At 44.4% G+C, this 20612-nt stretch overlaps 1 protein-coding gene across 1 annotated transcript in view; it reads right to left on the bottom strand.

Moving 5' to 3' along the window:
* Window positions 1-1627: 1627 nt before the first annotated feature.
* Window positions 1628-20612, bottom strand: part of NT5DC3 (5'-nucleotidase domain containing 3) — a 78981-nt gene continuing 59996 nt past the window's right edge. Inside the window, exons 10-14 of the mRNA XM_082252690.1 lie at window positions 18475-18556; window positions 16208-16294; window positions 14335-14475; window positions 11949-12013; window positions 1628-2267 (exon numbers count right to left, since the gene is read on the bottom strand). Of these exons, the coding sequence (XP_082108816.1) occupies window positions 2006-2267; window positions 11949-12013; window positions 14335-14475; window positions 16208-16294; window positions 18475-18556 (637 nt within the window). The 3' untranslated portion in view covers window positions 1628-2005. The remainder of the gene's footprint in view (window positions 2268-11948; window positions 12014-14334; window positions 14476-16207; window positions 16295-18474; window positions 18557-20612) is intronic.

Genomic DNA, 20612 nt, shown 5'->3' with positions numbered 1-20612 from the left:
AACCCTTTGATCGCCCTAGATGTTTAGCCTCTTGCCAGCCAGTGTCATTAGTACAGTGGCAGTGCATATTTTTTAGCACTGATCACTGTATTAGTGTCACTGGTTCCCACAAAGTGTCAGTGTCAAATTGTCCCCTACAATATCGCAGCGCCACTATAAGTCGCTGATTGCCACCATTACTAGTATAAAAAAAAATAAATGAATACATACATCAAAATTCCAGTATATATACACCATAGTTTGTAGGCGCTATAACTTTTGCGCAAACCAATCAATATACACTTATTAGGATTTTTTACCCAAAAAGATGGAGCTGAATTGGCCTAAATTTATAAAGAAATTAGTTTTTTTACATTTTTTTAATGGATCTATTTTATTAGCAGAAAGTAAAGAATATTGCGTTTGGTTTCAAAATTGTCAGTCTTTTTTTGTTTAGATCACAAAAAATAAAAACCCAGGAGGTGATCAAATACCCTCAAAAGAAAGCTCAAATTGTGGGGGGAAAAAGAACATAAATTTCATTTATGTACAGCGTTGCATGACTGCGAAATTGTCAGTTAATGTAACAAAGTCGCGTATAGCCACAAAAAACGGCCTGGTCATGAGGGGGGGGGGGGTAAATCTTCCAGAGGTCAAGCGACTAGGAAATATGTGCTTCCTTGCCTAGTGTGGTCAGTGTGAACTAAGAAAGGTGGACTGAAAGTATCACCAGGCATTTCATACTAAAGGAAGAAATACAGAGAGAAAAGGATACTTTTTAATACAAGTACAAGGTACAACAGACATATCAGGAGTATGAAATGCAGGGGTAACATATAATATAAGTACATCTGTAATGGAAAAAAAAAAAAAAAAAAAAAAAAAAGGAGCTTCTAGTGCTGACACCCTTCAAAAAATGTTAGTTGATGGCTATTTGGCCAATTCTATGGCTTTAATACTTTCAGTAAGTTACCTGGAACAAGTATACAGATTAGAAATGCCAGAATGAAGTCTGTGCCTGTGACTCAATGGACTGAAGAAACAGGCATGCCAGCCATGCAACTATAGCATTTTCACATGTAAAAAGGTAAGCAACTGCAATCTTAACCACTCCACTGCCAGCTAATATAGTATAAACAATAGCTAGGGAGAGAGTGGTCATTCTGATAGGCTGTTCAAAAACTGTTTTTTTATGTTGGTGCACCCACCATGCTGCTGCTTTCACTGTCAGACAACTGACAGCATAGGACAAATGGCACTGAGCTGATCAGAGCAGCTCTGTGCCTTGTGATCACTGTGATAAACAACCACAGCAATCACAAAATGTAAACAGTAGTTCTGTTTACATGGGAGAACCGACTCCTTCCTCTCGCAATGGAGGAAGGTGAAAGAGGATTTATTAATTAAATTGTGCCAAAAAGAATAAAAAATAAGATCCCCTTGGGGGGTGTCCACTTTCCTAGCAGTGAAAAGGGGGGGGGGGTGTTTATAATGCCCTGGCATTTCTATTTTTTTTTTTACCTTAACGCAACGGAAATATGTGTTTGTTTACTATGCGTTACATCTAAATGAAAGCATACAGTTTGCGTACCTGTCTTTTTTTAGCTGGTTACAGAAATTGATCTAGCACTAAAAAGGATAAACTAGTCCACTAGTTACATTAGAAAAAGAAACTGTAAGAACAGTTAAGACTCATGAAACAAGCTGCAAAATATTTTAGAAACCAATATATGGACTTCCATACTTCATTGTACTGAATCAACTACATACATAAAAGTAGCTGCTTCATGAAAACAAACAGACAATCTAAAGAGTGTCTAAAATGGACTTAAAAAGCCTAAAACATCTTCAAAAATAAAGCTGTATCACCCAGCAATCACCTTCAGTTCTGAAGATATGTAGTATTTTGCAAAACACGTTTGCAAACAATGATCCACATGAAACTACTATAAGCAATCGTCTATGAAAAGGTTATCGTCCACATTAGCCATACCAATGCAGAACGTGAGAGTGACAAAAAGGAGATTCATTTAAGTTGGGCAAGTTCCTGCAAGAACGGGATACCAAATGTTCCAGAGTGCTGCTGCTCGGTCCACATCGGAACTTCATGTTGTAGAGGAGTCCTCTTTGGATAGAAAGTGTAATGCAGATCATAGTTCAGTAAACAGCTAAGAGATTCCATGTAGATATCAGCGAAACGTGCCAGCCGTCTGAAAAAATAGGTTGGATTATGATTCGTCCTGAATATACTTCCAAAACGAGGGTTAAAGATTTTCCTTGCCAGGTCCCTATAGTACAGAAAAAGAAGTAAGAAATAGCAGAGGTGAAGTCTCTCAACCACCTTTCCTGAACTACTTCTCATCCGCCCACAGTACTTGTGCTGCGGGAGGGTGGCAGCTGTGGCCGGGCTACGTACTGGCACGTTGCAGCCTTTCTTCCGGGTTTGGGGCATGCATACGTGCTGTGGCCAATCACACACTGAGTTCTGGGTTTACAAAAACACAGAACTCTGTGTCCAGGGAACAGCAACCTGGCTATTTCTTCTAACTGCAAAGCAGGGATGAAAAAAAACAGATAATAAAAGTAAAAACAGCACACATTATACACTGTTCGGCACACAGTTAGCCCATTGATTGTCCCTAGATGTTAACCCCTTCACAGCCAGTGTCATTAGCCCAGTGTTAGTGTACAACATTATCAATGAGCACTGCATTGGTGTCACTAGAGATGTCAGTGTCCGTTAATCTAGGAGACATTCCCAGATAGTGTCTCCTAGCACAAGATTGTCCACCAGCCTATCAAAGTCACATTACAAGTTGCTGATCACTGCAATTACAGTATAGCGTCTACAGCTGTGTAAATTCAAGCATACATACCATAGCTTTCTCACAAACCAATTAATATACTACTTATTACTGGGATTACTTTTTTTTTAATTTTTTTTAACCAAAGACAAAGCAAAATAAAATTGTCCTAAATGTATGAAGAGATTAGATTTTTTTTCATTATTATTATTGGTTGTGTTTTATACCAGAAATTAGGGAAATATTTTTTTTTTCTAAATTTTCAGTCTTTTTTCCTTTATGCCACGAAAAAAATAAATCAATAAAATAAAAAAACAAAAACACTGTGGTGATCAAATACCACCAAAAAAAAGCTCTATTTGTGTGAAAAAAAAAAGATAACATTTTATTTGCATACTGTGCTGTATGATCGCCAGTTAAAGTAGCACAGTGCTGAATAGCAAAAAATGCTCCGATCATGAAGGGGGAACAACCTTCCAGAGGTCAAAATGGTTAGAGAGGAACTGCAGTCTGCTCACATAATTTGTATTAAAAACATCTTTGCCATTCTGAAGCTTCCCCCCAACCCCTTTGCATTCTATTTTATATACAATGTGATTCCGTACGAAATCTTCCTCCACTAAATCTGGCTGCAGCCATTTCAACTGTGGGCAGCAAAATCTGTGGACTCTCACTTCCTGGGTTGTCACAGACTCTCTCACACACACACACACACACACACACACACACACACACACACACACACACACACACACACACACACACACACACACACACACACACACACACACTAAGGAAATGGATTACTGGAACCATGTCCTGTGGTCTGATGAGACCAAGATAAACTTATTTGGTTCAGATGGTGTCAAGCGTGTGTGGCGGCAACCAGGTGGGGAGTACAAAGACAAGTGTGTCTTGCCTACAGTCAAGCATGGTGGTGGGAGTGTCATGGTCTGGGACTGCATGAGTGCAGTATAGTGTATTCTGTTTGTCTTCAGCAAACTGCTTGCGGGCTTTCTTGTATATCATCTTTAGAAGAGGCTTCCTTCTGGGATGACAGCCATGCAGACCAATTTGATGCAGTATGCAGCGTATGGTCTGAGCACTGACAGACTGACCTCCCCCCACCCCCTTTAACCTCTGCAGCAATACTGGCAGCACGCATACGTCTATTTCCCACAGACAACCTCTGGATATGATGCAGAGCACAAGCACTCAACCCCTTTGGCCGACCATGGCGAGGCCTGTTCTGAGTGGAACCTTTCCTGTTAAACCGCTGTATGGCCTTGGCCACCGTGCTACAGCTCAGTTTCAGGGTCTTGGCATTCTTCTTAAAGCCTAGGCCATCTTTATGTAGAGCAACAATTTTTTTTTTTCAGATCCTCAGAGAGTTCTTTGCCATGAGGTGCCATGTTGAACTTCCAGTGACAGTATGAGAGAGTGAGAGTGATAACACCAAATTCCACACACCTGCTCCCCATTCACACCTGAAACCTTGTAACACTAACGAGCCACATGACACCGGAGAAGGAAAATGGCTAATTGGGCCCAATTTGGACATTTTCACTGAGGGGTGTACTCACTTTTGTTGCCAGTGGTTTAGACATTAATGGCTGTGTGTTGAGTTATTTAGAGGGGACGGCAAATTTACACTGTTATACAAGCTGTACACTCACTAATTTTCATTGTAGCAAAGTGTCATTTGTTCAGTGTTGTCACATGAAAAGATATAATAAAATATTTACAAAAATGTGAGGGGTGTACTCACTTTTGTGATATACTGTATATACACTGCTCAAAAAAATGAAAAGGAACACTTTTTAATCAGAGTATAGCATCAAGCCAATTAGACTCCTAAGATAGCTAGTCAGTTAAGTAGCAGAGGGAGTTGTTAAGCATTTTCAGCTGCTTTGGTGTTCATAAAATTAACAGGTGCACTAGATGGGCAACAATGAGACAACCTCCAAAACAGCAATGGTTTTACAGGTGGAGGCCACTGGCAATTTTCCCCCTACTCATTTTTTCTGACTGTTTATCACTAGCTTTGCAGGGTCAGTGTCACTACTAGTAGCATGAGGCAATACCCATAGAGGTTGCACAGATAGTCCAACTCCTCCAGGATGGGACATCAATATGTGCCATTGCCAGGTTTGCTGTGTCTCCCAGCACAGTCTCAAGAGCATGGAGGGGGATTCCAGGAGAGCTGGAGAGGGCCGGAGAAGGTCCTTAACCCATCAGCAGGACCGGTATGTGCAAGGAGGAACAGGATGAGCACTACCAGAAGCCCTACAAAAAGACCTCAAGCAGGCCACTGGTGTGAATATCCCTGACCAAACAATCAGAAAAAGACTTCATGAGAGTGGCCTGTGGTCCCAACGTCCTCTAGTGGACCCTGTGCTCCCTGCCAGGCACCATGGAGCTCGAATTGACAGGTCTGGAGAAGTCACAGGGAATGTTATGTGGCCTATAACATCATTCAGCATGACCGGCTTGGTGGTGGGTCAGTAATGGTCTGGGGAGGCATATCCATGGGAGGGACACACAGACCTCTACAAGCTAGACGCACACACATATTATAATTATATATATATATATATATATATATATATGTGTATATGTATATGTATAATACATACACACTCACACCACTGCTTGCCTGCACATTTCTCCTCTGGATGAATACTCATGGATCTCTGAAGTCACCTGTTATCTCCGCCCTCATCCAGCCCCCTCCAGCTCCCATTGGCTTTCCTATGAATAATCCTATGAATAATCCCTCCCTCCCTGGCAAACTCACGAGAGTTCGAGAGAGAGAGAGAGCTGTGCATGATGTCATTAGCCTAGGCTAATGACCAGAGAAGAAAGAGGGAGTGGGCTGTAGAAGGTATTTACTGGCAGAAGAAAACGGAATTTTTGTAAAATCTTACCTGTAAAATTCCTTTCTCTGAGTCCTCCGACAGTCGCCGCCTCTTCATATTCGTCACATATGGGGTATTAGACTTTGCTCCGAAGGAGTAGCTAGGCAACAGAATATGTTAACAATAAAGCTTTAACATATCCCACCCTCAAGGGGTGGTCCCCTCAGTCAATACCCTCCTACTTCCTGCAACCATATCTCAGTTTTAGTGGAATAGCAGTAGAGTATACATTCAAACCCCAAAAGAGGGGCGGGGGCGGCGACTGTCGGAGGACTCAGAGCAAGGAATTTTACAGGTAAGATTTTACAAAAATTCCGTTTTCTCTTACGTCCTCCGACAGTCGCCGCCTCTTCATATTCGTCACATATGGGGACGTCCCAAAGCAGTGCAAACATGAGGGGTGGGAAACGCATCCGCGCCGAAAGGCAACGCAGTCTCCACATCAAAGAAAGGAACCTTACCAAAGGAAGGAAACCAGCTGGGCAACAGCAAAAATAAGTGCTCAACAGGAGCAACAACCCAGGAAAAGACAAAAAACCAGGGGATACAAAAAACTATCCCAACAGCCAGGAGTCCCCAACAAGGGACCCTATGGAACAGCCGCACTAAGAACCTTGCGGCCAAAGGAAGCATCCGCCGATGCCTGAACATCTACTTTGTAGAATTTTGTGAAAGTGTGCACGGTCGACCAAGTCGCCGCCTTACACACCTGGGCTACAGAAGCCCCATGACGGCAGGCCCAAGACGTACTCAGAGATCTAGTAGAGTGCGCCTTCACAGGCACAGGGGGAACCTTCCCCTGCAAGGCATAGGCCTGTTCAATGGTCTGCCTGATCCATTTGGCGATGGTGGAGGCCGAAGCCGCCATGCCCTTCCGAGGACCCTCTGGAAGAACAAGCAAGGAGTCCGTCTTACGAAAAGACTCAGTCGATTTAAGGTAAACCCTTATCGCCCGAACAACATCCAGAGAGTGCAATCTCACTTCCTTTGGATGTTTAGGCTTCGTGCACAACGAAGGCAAAACAATATCCTCGTTAAGATGGAATTCCGAAACTCGTTTCGGCAGAAAAGAAGGATTAGGTCGCAAGACCACCTTATCCAAATGAACAACCAGGTACGGAGACTTGCAGGACAAAGCCGCCAGTTCCGACACTCTGCGAGCCGAAGTGATCGCCACCAAAAAGGCGACCTTTTTGGACAACATAGACAACGAGATCTCCCTGATCTGTTCAAAAGGAGCACGTTGTAACACAGATAGGACTAGATTCAAGTCCCAAGGGGGCAAAGGATCCCTCCTAGGAGGAACCAGATGCCGCACACCCTGAATAAAAGTGCCAACCAAGGAGTTGGAAGCCACGGGACGTTGAAACAGAACGGCCAGCGCAGACACCTGACCCTTTATCGTAGCCAGCGCCAAACGCTGATCGACACCCGTCTGAAGGAAAGACAGCACACGGGAAACCGAGTACGTGCGGGGTGAAAACCCCCTGGACTCACACCAGGCAAAATAGGCCTTCCAAGTACGGTAATAAACCTTTCCCGAGGAAGACTTCCTCGCGTTGATCAAGGTATGAACAACCTCTGGAGAGAGACCCTTCTCCTTCAGGACCTCGGTCTCAACAGCCAGGCCGTCAAAGCCAGCGACTGTAAAGCAGGATGGTAAATCGGTCCTTGAGACAGTAGATCGTCTCGAAGAGGCAGACGCCAGGGGGCGTCGACCGCCAGATTCACGAGGTCTGCGTACCAGGACCGGCGAGGCCAGTCCGGTGCCACAAGAATCACCGTGCTGCGTTCCGAGTGTAACCTGCGAAGGAACCTGGACAGCAACTGAATCGGTGGAAACGCGTACATCAGCCTGTACTGATGCCACGGGGCCACTAACGCGTCCGACGCGTCTGCCCGAGGGTCGCGCGTCCTTGCCACGAACCTCTTCACCTTGTAGTTGAGGCGAGACGCGAACAGGTCCACATCTGGAAGACCCCACTTCGCGCACAACATCTGGAAGACAGCCGGATGGAGAGACCATTCCCCCTGATCCAGGGTCTGGCGACTCAGATAGTCCGCCTGCCAGTTCTCCACTCCCGGAATGTGAACCGCCGTTATCGCCGGGACATGAGTCTCGGCCCAAGACAGAATGTCGGCCACTTCTCGAGCCGCTCGGGCACTCCTGGTGCCCCCTTGGTGGTTGATGTAGGCCACCGCCGTGGCATTGTCCGTCTGCACCCGAACCGGACAGCCCTGCAGCCGGTCCGTCCAGCGATGAAGACAGAGCCTTATCGCACGCAATTCCAGAATGTTGATCGGGAGGGAAGACTCCCCCTCCGACCAGGTCCCCTGGGCGGACAGAACGCCCAGAACACCACCCCAGCCCGACAGGCTGGCATCCGTGGTGATTATCGTCCACGAGATCGGACGAAACGACTTGCCCCCGGACACCAACGGGGACTGGAGCCACCACAGAAGGTTTTCCCTGGTGCGATGACTCAACGAGATCTGAAGATCCAGAGATTGAGGTCGCCCGTCCCACTTGGACAGGATCTCCGCCTGGAGACCCCGCGTGTGAAACTGCGCGAAAGGAATCGCCTCGAAAGCCGAGACCATCAATCCCAGACATCTCATACACGTCCGCAGAGACGAGTGTGGAACGTCCCTGAGGGACCTGACTTCCTCCTGAAGAGTCCTGAGTTTGTCTTCCGGCAGGAAGACCTTTGCCTGCACCGAGTCCAGTATCATTCCCAGATAGGGAAGACGAACCGACGGACTCAGTGTCGACTTTGGAACATTTATCGTCCAACCGAACTCCTGCAGAGTTTGCATTGTGACAGACAGGTCCTTCTCCAGACCCTGACTGGTCGCAGACCGAATCAGAATGTCGTCCAGATACCCCAGGACAGAAATGCCCTGGGCCCTCAATAATGCCAGAACCGGTGCAAGCACCTTGGTGAAGACCCGCGGAGCCGAGGCGAGCCCAAAGGGCAACGCCACGAACTGGTAGTGATCCTCCGCAATGGCAAATCGAAGGTATCTCTGATGACCCTCGAATATGGGGATGTGAAGATACGCATCCTTCAAATCGATGGAGGCCATGAATTCCCCCGGAACCAGGGCAGCCACCACCGAGCGCAGGGATTCCATGCGGAACTTGCGAACCCGCACAGAGCGGTTCAGAGCTTTCAAGTCCAGAATCGGACGAACCTTGCCCTCCTTCCTGGGCACGGTGAACAGATTGGAATAAAACCCCCGAAATCTGTCCCGATGAGGCACCGGAACCACCACTCCCTGAGCCCTCAGGTCCCGCACCGCCAGGTGCAGATCCCGCAGGCGCTCTGGAGACAGTTGTAGATTTGAGGGAAAAAATCTGCTCTCCGGCCGAGAGAGAAACTCGATCTTGTAACCAGATCGAACGATTTCCAGAACCCATCTGTCCCGCACACGGGCCAACCAGGGCTGAAGAAAACCGAGCAAGCGTCCCCCCACCCCAAAACTGGGTGAGGGCGCCCCTTCAGGCCGAACTGTTATGGGCCGCAGGTCCGGATTGGCCGGACTTCTGTTTCCCAGACCAGGGTTTCTTCTGAGAGCCCTGGCCTTTGAACGGTTTGCCCTTGTAGTGCGGCCGAAAGGCACGAAAGGACCCCTGAGGGGGCCGAAAATTCGCATGCTTCTTCCCAGAAGCCCCCTTAGCCTTGGGGAAATGGGGCAAGAGAGTGCTCTTACCCCCGGTGATCCCCTTAATCAACACATCCAGGGACTCCCCAAAAAGGCGAGACCCATCATAAGGCAGATTGGCTAAGGTTTTACGTGAAGATTGGTCCACCGACCAACATTTCAACCAAACCAGGCGGCGAGACAACACCGCCACGCTGTGCACACGTGCAGCCAACGGAATCAGGTCCAGGTCCGCATCACACAGATACATGACACCCTGGTGGATCTGATCCACCATATCCAGGGTCGCCGCCGAGGCCGAATCGGCCACTAGGACGCGCCTAAGCATCTGCGTCCAACTTGCGATCGCCTGGGCCGCCATGAGAGAAGCAAACAGAGCCTTAAGCATAGAACCCGTAACAGAATAAGTATGACGGGCAAGAGACTCCAGTCTCCTATCCGTGGCATCACGGAAAACAGGGGATCCCTCTGCAGGAATCGCAGTGGCTTTGTTCAAAACCGCAATTGCATGATCCACTGGCGGAGGCACACACCACCGTTCATCAGTGGCAGGGGAGAAAGGATAACGCAGCTTGAATTTACTTGGTACCGCAAAAGGCTTGCGCAGATCGCGCCATTGATCCTTTACAGCGCGCTGAAAATCAGCATTGCAGGGAAAAACCTGCGGCGTCCTGCGTTTTCTCTGCGTCCCATAAGCCGCCAAGGCAGCGGGGGGACACACTTCGTCCTGCAAACGTAGCGTCTGCTTAATGGAAGCAATCAACTCATCCATGATTGCAAGCTCTTCAGGCGAGCCAGGGGGAGAATTATCAACCCCCTCAACCTCAGCCTCTACCTCAGACCCCACTAGATCAAGAGAGGAGCGGGACCCCGATAGGGGGGTCCCTGCCAGAACAGCCCCATCACCTTCACCCTCAGAATCGGAGGACAGAGCAACTCTGGGCCGTTTAGTAGATTGAGCAGCCACCAGCATTTGCACCTGGGCAGCAAGGCCAGCCACAATAGTGGCTAAATCCCCCCCTGGGGGGGAAACAGCGGTCCCCTGGCTTTCCACCAATACTGTGGGAAACTTGCCCTCCTGAGAATCCATTGCCCCTGTATGCCAGACAACCAAGGGTTAACTGCCCCCTTTCAGCAAGCGCGGCAAGCGCAGCCCACCGCACACACTCAGGCACAATGAGACCCCCACAGGGAATATACAGACTGAATACAGGCAATGGACAACAGGAATAGAAGGATAAAACCTGAGGAGACCCCGCTGCTGCTGCTGCCTCGATCGGTGTTCCAGGAAAGAGGAAGTGATGCTGCCAGGGCGCTCTATGTAAGCCTATGGAGGCTACAAGAAAATGGCCGCCGTGCATGTAAACCATGCGGCCGGAGCGGGCGCCGGTAAAATGGCGTCGTTTGGCGCCGAAATCGCCGCTCCACAGTGCATAAAAACACACACAATTTCATCCCATTATATGGATACATGTTAGATCGCCGCAGCGATTGCTGTATATGCCCCAACATGCCATTAAAAAACATGCCCCACAGCACACAGCTTCCCACACTGCCCAGCCTGACACACACAGTGTCATACAGCTCCCCCCCCCCCTTGCAGCCCACAGCATGCAGCCGAGAGATAGGGAGACAAGCAGTGTGATTTAAAGGCAGGTTACACAGTCCCAGACTGAGACCCCCCCCCAGACAGACAGGTCCCCACATAGATACACTTACCTCACATGGCGTGGGGAACCCGCACAGGCGAACAAGCCGCTGCACATGAGGCAGGGAGAGTCGCAATTAAAGACGCACACAATGGCGGTTAAGAAACCGCACAGCGTCCGGTGAGGTAGCCACCTCACCAATCATCCCTGCACCGAACAGGGATGGGTCGTTCACCGTGCCAGGAGCGTTACCTGGCTGAACGCTCGATGGCAGACTGGGAAGCCACTGACCCACGACCTGCGATCAGGGGGATCAGCCCGAGACCCAGTCCGCATGATCCTCTTCGTCCGAAGAACTAACTAATGCTGACAAAAATAACAGCTAAGTAAAGGTAGAGAAAAAACTCAAATAAAATATTAAAAAGAAGAAAGAGTCTGGGACATAAAGTCCCAGCACAGAGAGAGCCAGCCACTCCTGACAAGCTAGACATTAAAACTGAGATATGGTTGCAGGAAGTAGGAGGGTATTGACTGAGGGGACCACCCCTTGAGGGTGGAATATGTTAAAGCTTTATTGTTAACATATTCTGTTGCCTAGCTACTCCTTCGGAGCAAAGTCTAATACCCCATATGTGACGAATATGAAGAGGCGGCGACTGTCGGAGGACGTAAGAGAAATGTTTTATTATCCAAAGTTAAAACAAGGACAGAGGGTTTAATAGATGGAAAGATGAAAAAACGACTGAAGAGCCGCTTTTTATGTAGAGGTGCAGAAGTTGCAGGTCAGAACCAAAATAAGAACGTAAACAATTATTTGGGAGCCACAATTGTCAGAATACATTCTTCGGAAAATAACCACATCATTAACCCAAGTCACTGAACAATGACTGTGGACCCCTGAGGTTACAGATAATACATTAACCAATACAGACCTCATTTCTTGTCTCTCTTTTATCCATTCTTGCAAAATCATCTGTGACTCAGCATCTCTGTATACCTACAAAATAAATAAATACATACATATTTTGGGACACCATCATCCACAGACCTAAGTGGACAGAAGAAAGAGAGTGTGGGGTACATGATATATAGAAGAGTGTATAATGTGGAGCCATGTTTGTTGAAGACTGTACAGTATATTGTATAGAGAGGAGCGGTGTGAAGACATATCACATCTGTAAGCAATTTAAACCGAGTGCCAAGGAGTATGGTTTAATAGGGCACACTGCAAGAAAAGCAATCTATAACTGAATGTGACATTTACATTGACAGACAAACAATCAGCAGAAACTTGTCAATAATTCTAAAAAAAATCTTTTACATTTTTCACAAAATAGCCATGTGCATGACCAGCACTACAGGTGATCTTGTATGCATTTCTTTGTTGTAATTGTAAAAACACATGCATCAAAATAAAAATAAAAAATATTCTAATATCTATTTCTCAATTTTAAGAAAGCGCAACTGATAAATTAAATTGGAATTAGCCAGGTGTCCTTTCAAATATGCCATTAACGTCCGTCTCCATTTGTTCTGTGCTGTCATTCACAACATATTTATATGAAAGGTCTATTGTGTATCCTGTATCATCAATGTTACAGCCTTCCAAGCTAGAAGATCTTTAGCTACATAATGGAAGACAAAAATAGACTCGCTAAGCCTCTTCTCAAATAATCCTACAAACATGCAGCTAACCAAAGCTGGCAGTGTTCTCAAGCGCAATAATATACACAGTCCAAGCATGCATCTATCAGCACTCCTCATAATGGGAACAAAACAGTTGGCTACAACTCAAAAAACAAACACACACACACACACACACAGGAGCCCACAAGCACATGAAGCCGCTCAAGGCTGTATATAGGACGTGGCCGTAATGTTTTATTTTGGATAAATGGGGCAGCGCTGTGACCACCCTGCAAGTGTGTGCAATGCACATGGTTACGGGAGGCGCAGTGGTTTGGTCCCTTCAGAGTTAACACAGACGGTGAGGAGGCGACATATGTGTCAAAAACTCTCTGAAAAGTGAACCATCTTGGATAGCTTTTCAGAGGGGCAGCAAGGGCTGCCAAACATCCGAAAAAGAGTGCAGGGTTCAGGAGTACGCTGTGTACACAGTGCAGCATTCAGAGCGCGATACGTACAAAGTGCAGAGTTCAGGAGTGTGCTACATACAGAGTGCAGAGTTAAGGAGTGTACGGAGTGTAAGGAGTTAAGGCATGCACTGTATAAAGAAGTGTACTATGTACAGAGTGCAGAGTTAGTTAAGGAGTGTACTGTGTACAGACTGTAGAGGTAAGAAGTGCACTCTTTACAGTGTGCAGAGTTGAGGAGTCCACTACATACAGAGTGCAGGGTTTAAGGGTGCAGGGTTAAGGTCTCTTTCACAGGTTGTCCACTTTTAATTTCCACCCCTCCCCCTAGATTCTGACCTCTGCACCACTCTCCCCCATCCCCCACCTCTGCACACATCTCCATCTACAGCCCTCATCTCCACCCACCCCCCCCCCCCCAAAAGCTTGCTAGCATCCTTCCCACCCAGTCCGGCTCTAGTACCTCCCGACAGTGTAGGTGGCCGGGCCTCTCTCTCTCTCACTTGCAGGGAGATCATTGGTTATCATTTGTCCCCGCCATTAGTGCATGCAGGTATATGAGAGAGCCACCAAGAGGAAATCTGTCCTTGTAAACACAGAAGGCTTCTGTGTTTACAAGTGATAGTAGTGAGTGGGGAGCAGAGGGCGAGAGCCAGAGGTGGTGGAATGGAGTCCCGTCACTTCCTGGCTGAAAAAAAGCCCTGTTTGCAAGGGCCACATGAAATGGCCTGGAGAGCCAGATTGGGGCCTCAGGCCTTGTGTTTGACACATGTGCCTTAGAACGTATTAATGCCTTTGGACAAGCATGCCAATAAGGCAACAATTACATTTTATAGAGGAGGCCAGCAATAGCTGCCTATATATTTCTTTGGTACAGGTTTCCATAAATGCTCTACAGCTATCATAATCCAACCATGGGTACTTAACCAGATCTGCATTCTAGGGCAGCAGTTTAAAATTCAGAAATATTACATCAATGCAGAAATATGGAAGGTCCAATCTTTGGAGAAAAAAAAAAACTTCATACCAAATGAAATGTGAATCAATTTTTCTCTTCACCGTGGGGGAAGAATGTGGCCATTCAGGCCTTATCAGAACATTTTGCCATTCTAGAACAGCTATTCAGGTACAGAGGTGTCCTCGATGGAGTTTTAGTTCTCAGGACATGCAGTCCCATGATTGTTAATAAAAGCACTTTTAATTCAATACTACTCATTCAACATACCTGCATACGTTCAAGTAACCCAGTTAATCCCTGAAGCCAGGCCATTGTCTGAATATATTCTGTTGTATTCATAATTGTGAGCTCTGATTTCAGTTCTGGAATAATAGCGCCTGTCCTCCACCCATGCTTTAATGTCAAATCCTGTTGAGCAAGACAAGAGAATAAGAATACTGTTCAGATTCGATTGCCTGATAACTTTAATGCATATTGTGTATTGTAACCTGTCTCAAGACTGAATTTGAAATAGGGAAGTGTTTTGTATCCATAAATTTTAAGTACAGCTATAGAAAAAAATTAAAAAGGTAATAGCCTAAAAGAGTAAATCAAAATGGAATTAAAAAACAAAGTGTTGAAAAGAGTGGCGAGTGATTAGAACACCGATCTAGGAATGTGTCTAGGGAAGAGCCTAGCCTGTGACGTCACGCTGGGAATGAGCCGTACATTGTGGTGAGCCAGCTGGAGATTCTTTTAGCGCTTTTGAATTTATCATCTTGTAAGTGTATTTAATAAATGAATCCAATAGAGTACACCATGTCTGTGCCCTTTTTTCCTTATGACATGTTAGCTGGATTGGAGGAGTATTTCAGACAGAGGACTGATCTATTGGGATTCAAGGAAGAGACATCATTTATCCAGGTTTGGAGTGTGATGAGCATGTTGTTCATCACATTAAGGTAAGAAGGCACCATTTATATAGATTGAAGACACTGGGTGTTTTATTTTATTCACGTTATTTTTCAATAATTGGATACATTTATTTATACTATATTTTTAGGACATTTATCATTTTATTGGACTTTGATTATTTTTTTTTTTATAAGTGGATTTTGAGGTGGTGCTACACTGCATTTATTTTAGGACAAATGTCCAATTGATTAACAGGGAAAACTACATATTTCTGTTTCATGTTTCTCACAGACCCAGTTTCTAGGTGTGAGGGGACCGGTAATCCTGCGCCAGCCACCCATCGTTAGCTGGATCCTGAAAGTACCCCACCCACTGGACCACCAACAGAAAGTGTACAGATCATGCAGACAGTGATGCGGATACCCGAAGAAGGACCCTGCCTCCTGTACATGTATAATAGAGTAAGACAAGAGAATAATAAAAGACTGGGGACTGGTACATCACAACCATAGATTTAGGCAAGTAAAAAAAAAAAAAAATTTCCAATTGGACGAGATGACGATTGTGACATTTTAGATGGCATATGCATTTAAAGCAGAGTTCCACCCTGAAAAAAAAATATTTAGATAAAAAACACCCCCGGGACAGTCAGGGCTAGTGCATTTAAGCAATGATAGCCTCTGAACTGTCCCGTTTCACTTACCTTTTAGAAGAAATACTTACCTTGAAAATGTCTTGTCCAGCACTGCCGTCTCAGGTGTGGACAGCTGAAGCCGGAGAGTCCTCTTTAGTGACATCAGAGTCCCAGAAAGCCCTGCATGCCCAGAAAGGCATGCCCAGAAGCTGTTTAGCAGGGAATGGCACGCCTGCACCAGAAGTGACGAGCAGGGCCGGTGCAGGCGCATTGACTCCTGGGAGCGATGAAGTTCAGCTCCCAGGAGTCAATGCAAGCAGGAAGTGACGGCACGGGCCGCGGTCGCAGAGGGAGGAAGTGGAAGGAAGGCAAGTATATTTTCTTTAAAAACAAGGTAAGTGAATCAAAAAAAAAAAAAGATTGTAATTATCCAATTTTTTCTTTAGGTAATTTAGAGCAAGCGGATGGGAAAAAGTTCATTTTGAGGCTGGAACTCCGCTTTAATGTAGCATTATTTTATAGTTTCACGTGTTCTTACACTATATATCCAGTAGATAAACCCTCTACATATAAGTTACACAAAATGTAAAATAGATTAAAATAGAGCCTTACCGCCAAGTCACTGTATATATGATCACCAAAGTATAACACTTTTGATCCTCTCCAGCCAGTAAGCTTCAGAAATTCAAATAAATTTCCCTAAAAAACAGAAGGCATGAATGTAAGATAGCAATCGTAGGATACATTTGCAGATATTTAAAGCAAATAATAAAGGTCATGTAACATTTAAATGGTAATGTGCATCTACCAAAATTTGTTTAGAAGGGAAATGTTTAAATCACTGCTCTTATTGCTACCTGTGCTCTAGCTACAGAGATGCACTCTTTTTCCTGGTGACCACTGACATGGAGAATAAAAAAGTGAAGGGCAGACCAACATTGTGAGTTGTTTTAAGAAAAGGAATAAGAAGACCAACATTGAGTTGTTCCAAGAAGAGGAATAAGAAAGAAACTCTGCCTCTCGTCTCCTCTTTTGCCCACATGACTGCAAGTAAACAGAAATCTCCCTAATACCTAACACAGATAGAAAAAAAAAATCCTATCAGATTTTAACCCTTACCTACTGTACCCTAAATGTAAAAAAATGTTTTGGACATTCATAAAATTAAACATCTCTATTGCTTTTTTCCCCCCAATCTTGAATTTGCTGTATAGTTTTGGGAATCAATTTTAGGATTTTGCAAAACTAGAGAGATTACAAAGAGTAACTAAAGCGATAAGACAAACTCCAGCTATGGGAAAAGCTTAACTAAAATGTAATTATTTTTCTTAGAAACTATGCATTTAAAAATAAGCTATAAATTAACTTGTATTAAAAATTGTATAAGTAAAAGTAAATAAATGATCCATATAGGAACCTTGGCACTAAATTACTGACTTTAAGGTAAATGCAGATCACAAGCGGTCATGCTTTATGCATGGATAAAAGAGGTTTAATCTCAGCTTACTGAAATGCTTCTTTACAGTAAGAGCTGTTAAAATGTGGAACAGACTTCAACAAGACCAATTCTATCCAACTAAGGACGGTTTTGAAAAAAAGAAATCGGTTTTGAAAAAAGAAAAAAAATCGGAGTGATTTTTTTAATGCACAAAATAGAACTAGTTATTAATTTATAAGAAATAACACCAGAGATTGTTGATCCAGGAAGTAGTAGATGTGATTGCCATAGGGGATAAGGGGATGATTTTTTTTTCTGTGTTGCAGCAAATTGAAGCATGCTTTATTAGGGGTCTCTGCCTTCTGCCGGACCAACTGTGGTTATAGGGTTTTATGGATGCAGCTTTAAAAAAGGTTTCACTCTTTTTCTATTGGTTAAACTCAATAGACCTGTGTTATCATTCAAACCCAATTTATTATTTTTGCAAAAAAATGTGTAAAAACAATCATGAGAAAAAGGCAATGATATACATTATTATTTTTTTAAGATCTCTCAAGTAAAGATAACATAGCTTAACTAGATTAGCATATTATATATATATATATATAAAAAAAAAATCAACAAATTTCTCCCTTTTAAGAGAAGCCTATATTACTAATATTTAGTAATACGCATTTGTGCTAATAAAGAATACATTTTCTATGAAGAACATGTTCCTGGCCTAATATTGGAGGGCTAAAAAAAAAAAAAAGAAGAATATGAAAGGGTTACATTTCATTGGCTAGTAATTAGGTAACCAAATTTGTTGAAATTTCTATAAGTATGAACATGTCATCCCATTTATCTACAGGGATTCAAATCAGCCCAATCACTACACAAAATTTAACTTGTGGAACTGGCCAAGAAAAAATGGCTGTGTATGCCTAGCTTAAAGTGAAACTTGAAGCTCTTTCACATGTGTGGTTATATACTGCCACCCCTCCAAAAAGCAATCTGCGGTGGATAACTTTTCAGTGGGCATTTGACAGCCAAAGAGGAGGCAATTAGGCTTACATGTCGCTTTGCCAAAAAAACATTGTATTGTTCCTAGTGAATTTTTTCTAGTGCAAAAAACTGCCTGAGGCACATATGCAGTATAATCTACGCTCCTGGCCCATTCCCATTTTCTTTAAGATGCTGACAACTGAGTAAGTTGTCGGGACGATGCAGCTCCAGCACGCATGCCTAAAACTGAGTAACACCGAACCCGAAAGAAGAGATAGAAGATGGTGACAGATGAAGGGATGGAAAGTTCTGAACTGTCAGCACTGGAGGAAGGCCAACACAGAGATGAGTGTGCTATAATGTACAAGTATGCAATGCAGTATAGGTTGTTCTCTATAAAGAACATTTTGTTAACAGTTGTATGGGGAAAAAGTAAAAACCGTTATACACAACAAACCTGCTTATAGATTTTGCCTTTTTCAAGCTGGTGAATTTTATCCCATAGTAGAACCCCTCGGTCGGTAACTTTACGGAATGGTCTGAAAGAGGAAAAGAAATTGAGAACTTGAATTTCTTGTATTCGAGCCTTCTGCTCTTCTACCAATGACAGGGGGGAGGAGATGATGATGCCAAATAGCAAAAGCTAAAAGATGATAAAGTGGAGTAGAAAGGGATTGGAACACTTGTCAGTTTTTATTGCCGTCTTTGTCCGGTTTACCATGGTCATTGAAAGTGAAAGTAAAAGGAATATCCACATTTTGGGTTGTCCCCAGAAAATAAGGTCGAAATCTTCCAACAGGGACACTAGTTCTGGTGACCTAGGGGTTCCCCAAAGATTTCCATTCACTTGCAGGGATTTTCTCTCGCTTCCCGTTTGGCTATGGGACAGGAAGTTAAGAGAAATCTGCACAATAGAGAAAAATTATTCTGACAGAGGTTATAACTCTCCCTTGCTCTATCCAAAACGAAAAATTTTTTTTTTTTTTTTTGCCTACAGTTTTACTTTAACCACTTACCCACCAGGCCTATTTCGGACACTTTTTGTTTACAAGTTAAAATCAGTATTTTTTCCTAGAAAACTACTTAGAACCCCCAAACATTATATAAATTTTTTTAGCAAAGACTCTGGAGAATAAAATGGTGGTCATTGCAATATTTTTTGTCACGCGGTATTTGCGCAGCGGTCTTTAAAACGCCATTTTTTTGGAAAAATTTAGAAAAATCACATTTCACTGCATTTAAAAAATACTAAACAGTAAAGTTAGCCCATTTTTTTTTGTAGATTGTGAAAGATGATGTCACGCCGAGTAAATAGATACCCAACATGTTACGGTTTAAAATTATGCCCCCCCCCCCCCCCGTGGGATGGCGACAAACTACGGTCAATAGAGATCTCAATAGGCGACGCTTTAAATTTATTTAACGGTTACCAATTTAGAGTTAGAGTGTAGCCCTTTTTTTTAGCTATTGCTTATTGCTCACGCTCTGGCGATCGCGGCGATACCTCACATGTGTGGTTTGAACAGCGATTTCATTTGCGGCTTGACTTCCGTATACGTTTTTTTTGTGCGCGAGCCAACGGTGACGGGGGCGGCTAAATTTTTTTTTTTTTCCCATTTATTTTATTTATTTTTTTAACTTTATTACAGTTTTTTTTTAAAAAAAAATCTGATCACTTTTATTGCTGTCACAAGCAATGTAAACATCCCTTGTGACAGCAATATGCAGTGACAGGTACACTTTATGGAGGGATCAAGGGTCTAAAAGACCCTAGACCCCGCCACTACATTTCTCTGTATGCAAAACGCCGAAAACTGAGTTTTTGCATACAGCCGTTTTTCAAATTTGCCGCCTTTTTGCAGCACACTAACCCGGAAGTGACGTCATGGACGCCACCTCCGGGTTAAGCGTCATTGGAGACCCGATCGAAGCCATTTCCGGCATTCATCGGGACTCCATCCAGCCGGCGGACGCGCCGGCTGGGTGCTCGGGGCTCCCGGTGGGACGGGAGCCCCGGTAAAAGCCACGGAAGGTGGCGGGAGGGGGGGGGGGGGACATCCCCTCCCGCCCCCCCGGGTAACGATCGAGCAGCTCCCGGGCCGCATCGGTCGGTACCGACGGAAAGCCAACCGTCGGCTCTAAACCACGGTACCGGGATGGTGCCTCTAGCTAGAGGCACCAAAACGATATACCCCCGCAAAGTTTACGGACGTCATATGACGTCCACCCAGGGAGAAGTGGTTAAGAACCTGTTATATTATGCTTTTGCAATATTGTGTAAGGACCAGAGAAATGGGACTGAGCTTGTTAGATCAAATCGATCTACCTAATGAAATTTACAGCTGGTACAATCTGGAGTGGTTTCAAATTCAAATTCAGTCATCATTTCCACCAAATGTACAAATCAAGCATAACCGAATAGGCAAAACATTGTAAAAAAATTTTATATATCCCTCCGAACAAAGAATTGTCTATGTCAGTTTCTGGCACAAAGCAAATGAAGTTGAAAACAAAAACACACACAAAAAAAAAAAAAAAAGAAAAGCTGGTGTCAAAATGCACCTGATCTATTTGCTCACCTTAACACGTATCCTT

This window comes from Pelophylax lessonae (assembly GCF_965119305.1).
Source record: "Pelophylax lessonae genome assembly, chromosome: 4".
Classification (NCBI taxonomy): Eukaryota; Metazoa; Chordata; class Amphibia; order Anura; family Ranidae; genus Pelophylax; species Pelophylax lessonae.
The sequence above is the reverse complement of the archived record's forward strand: the minus strand, read 5'-3'. Positions and strand labels throughout refer to the sequence as shown.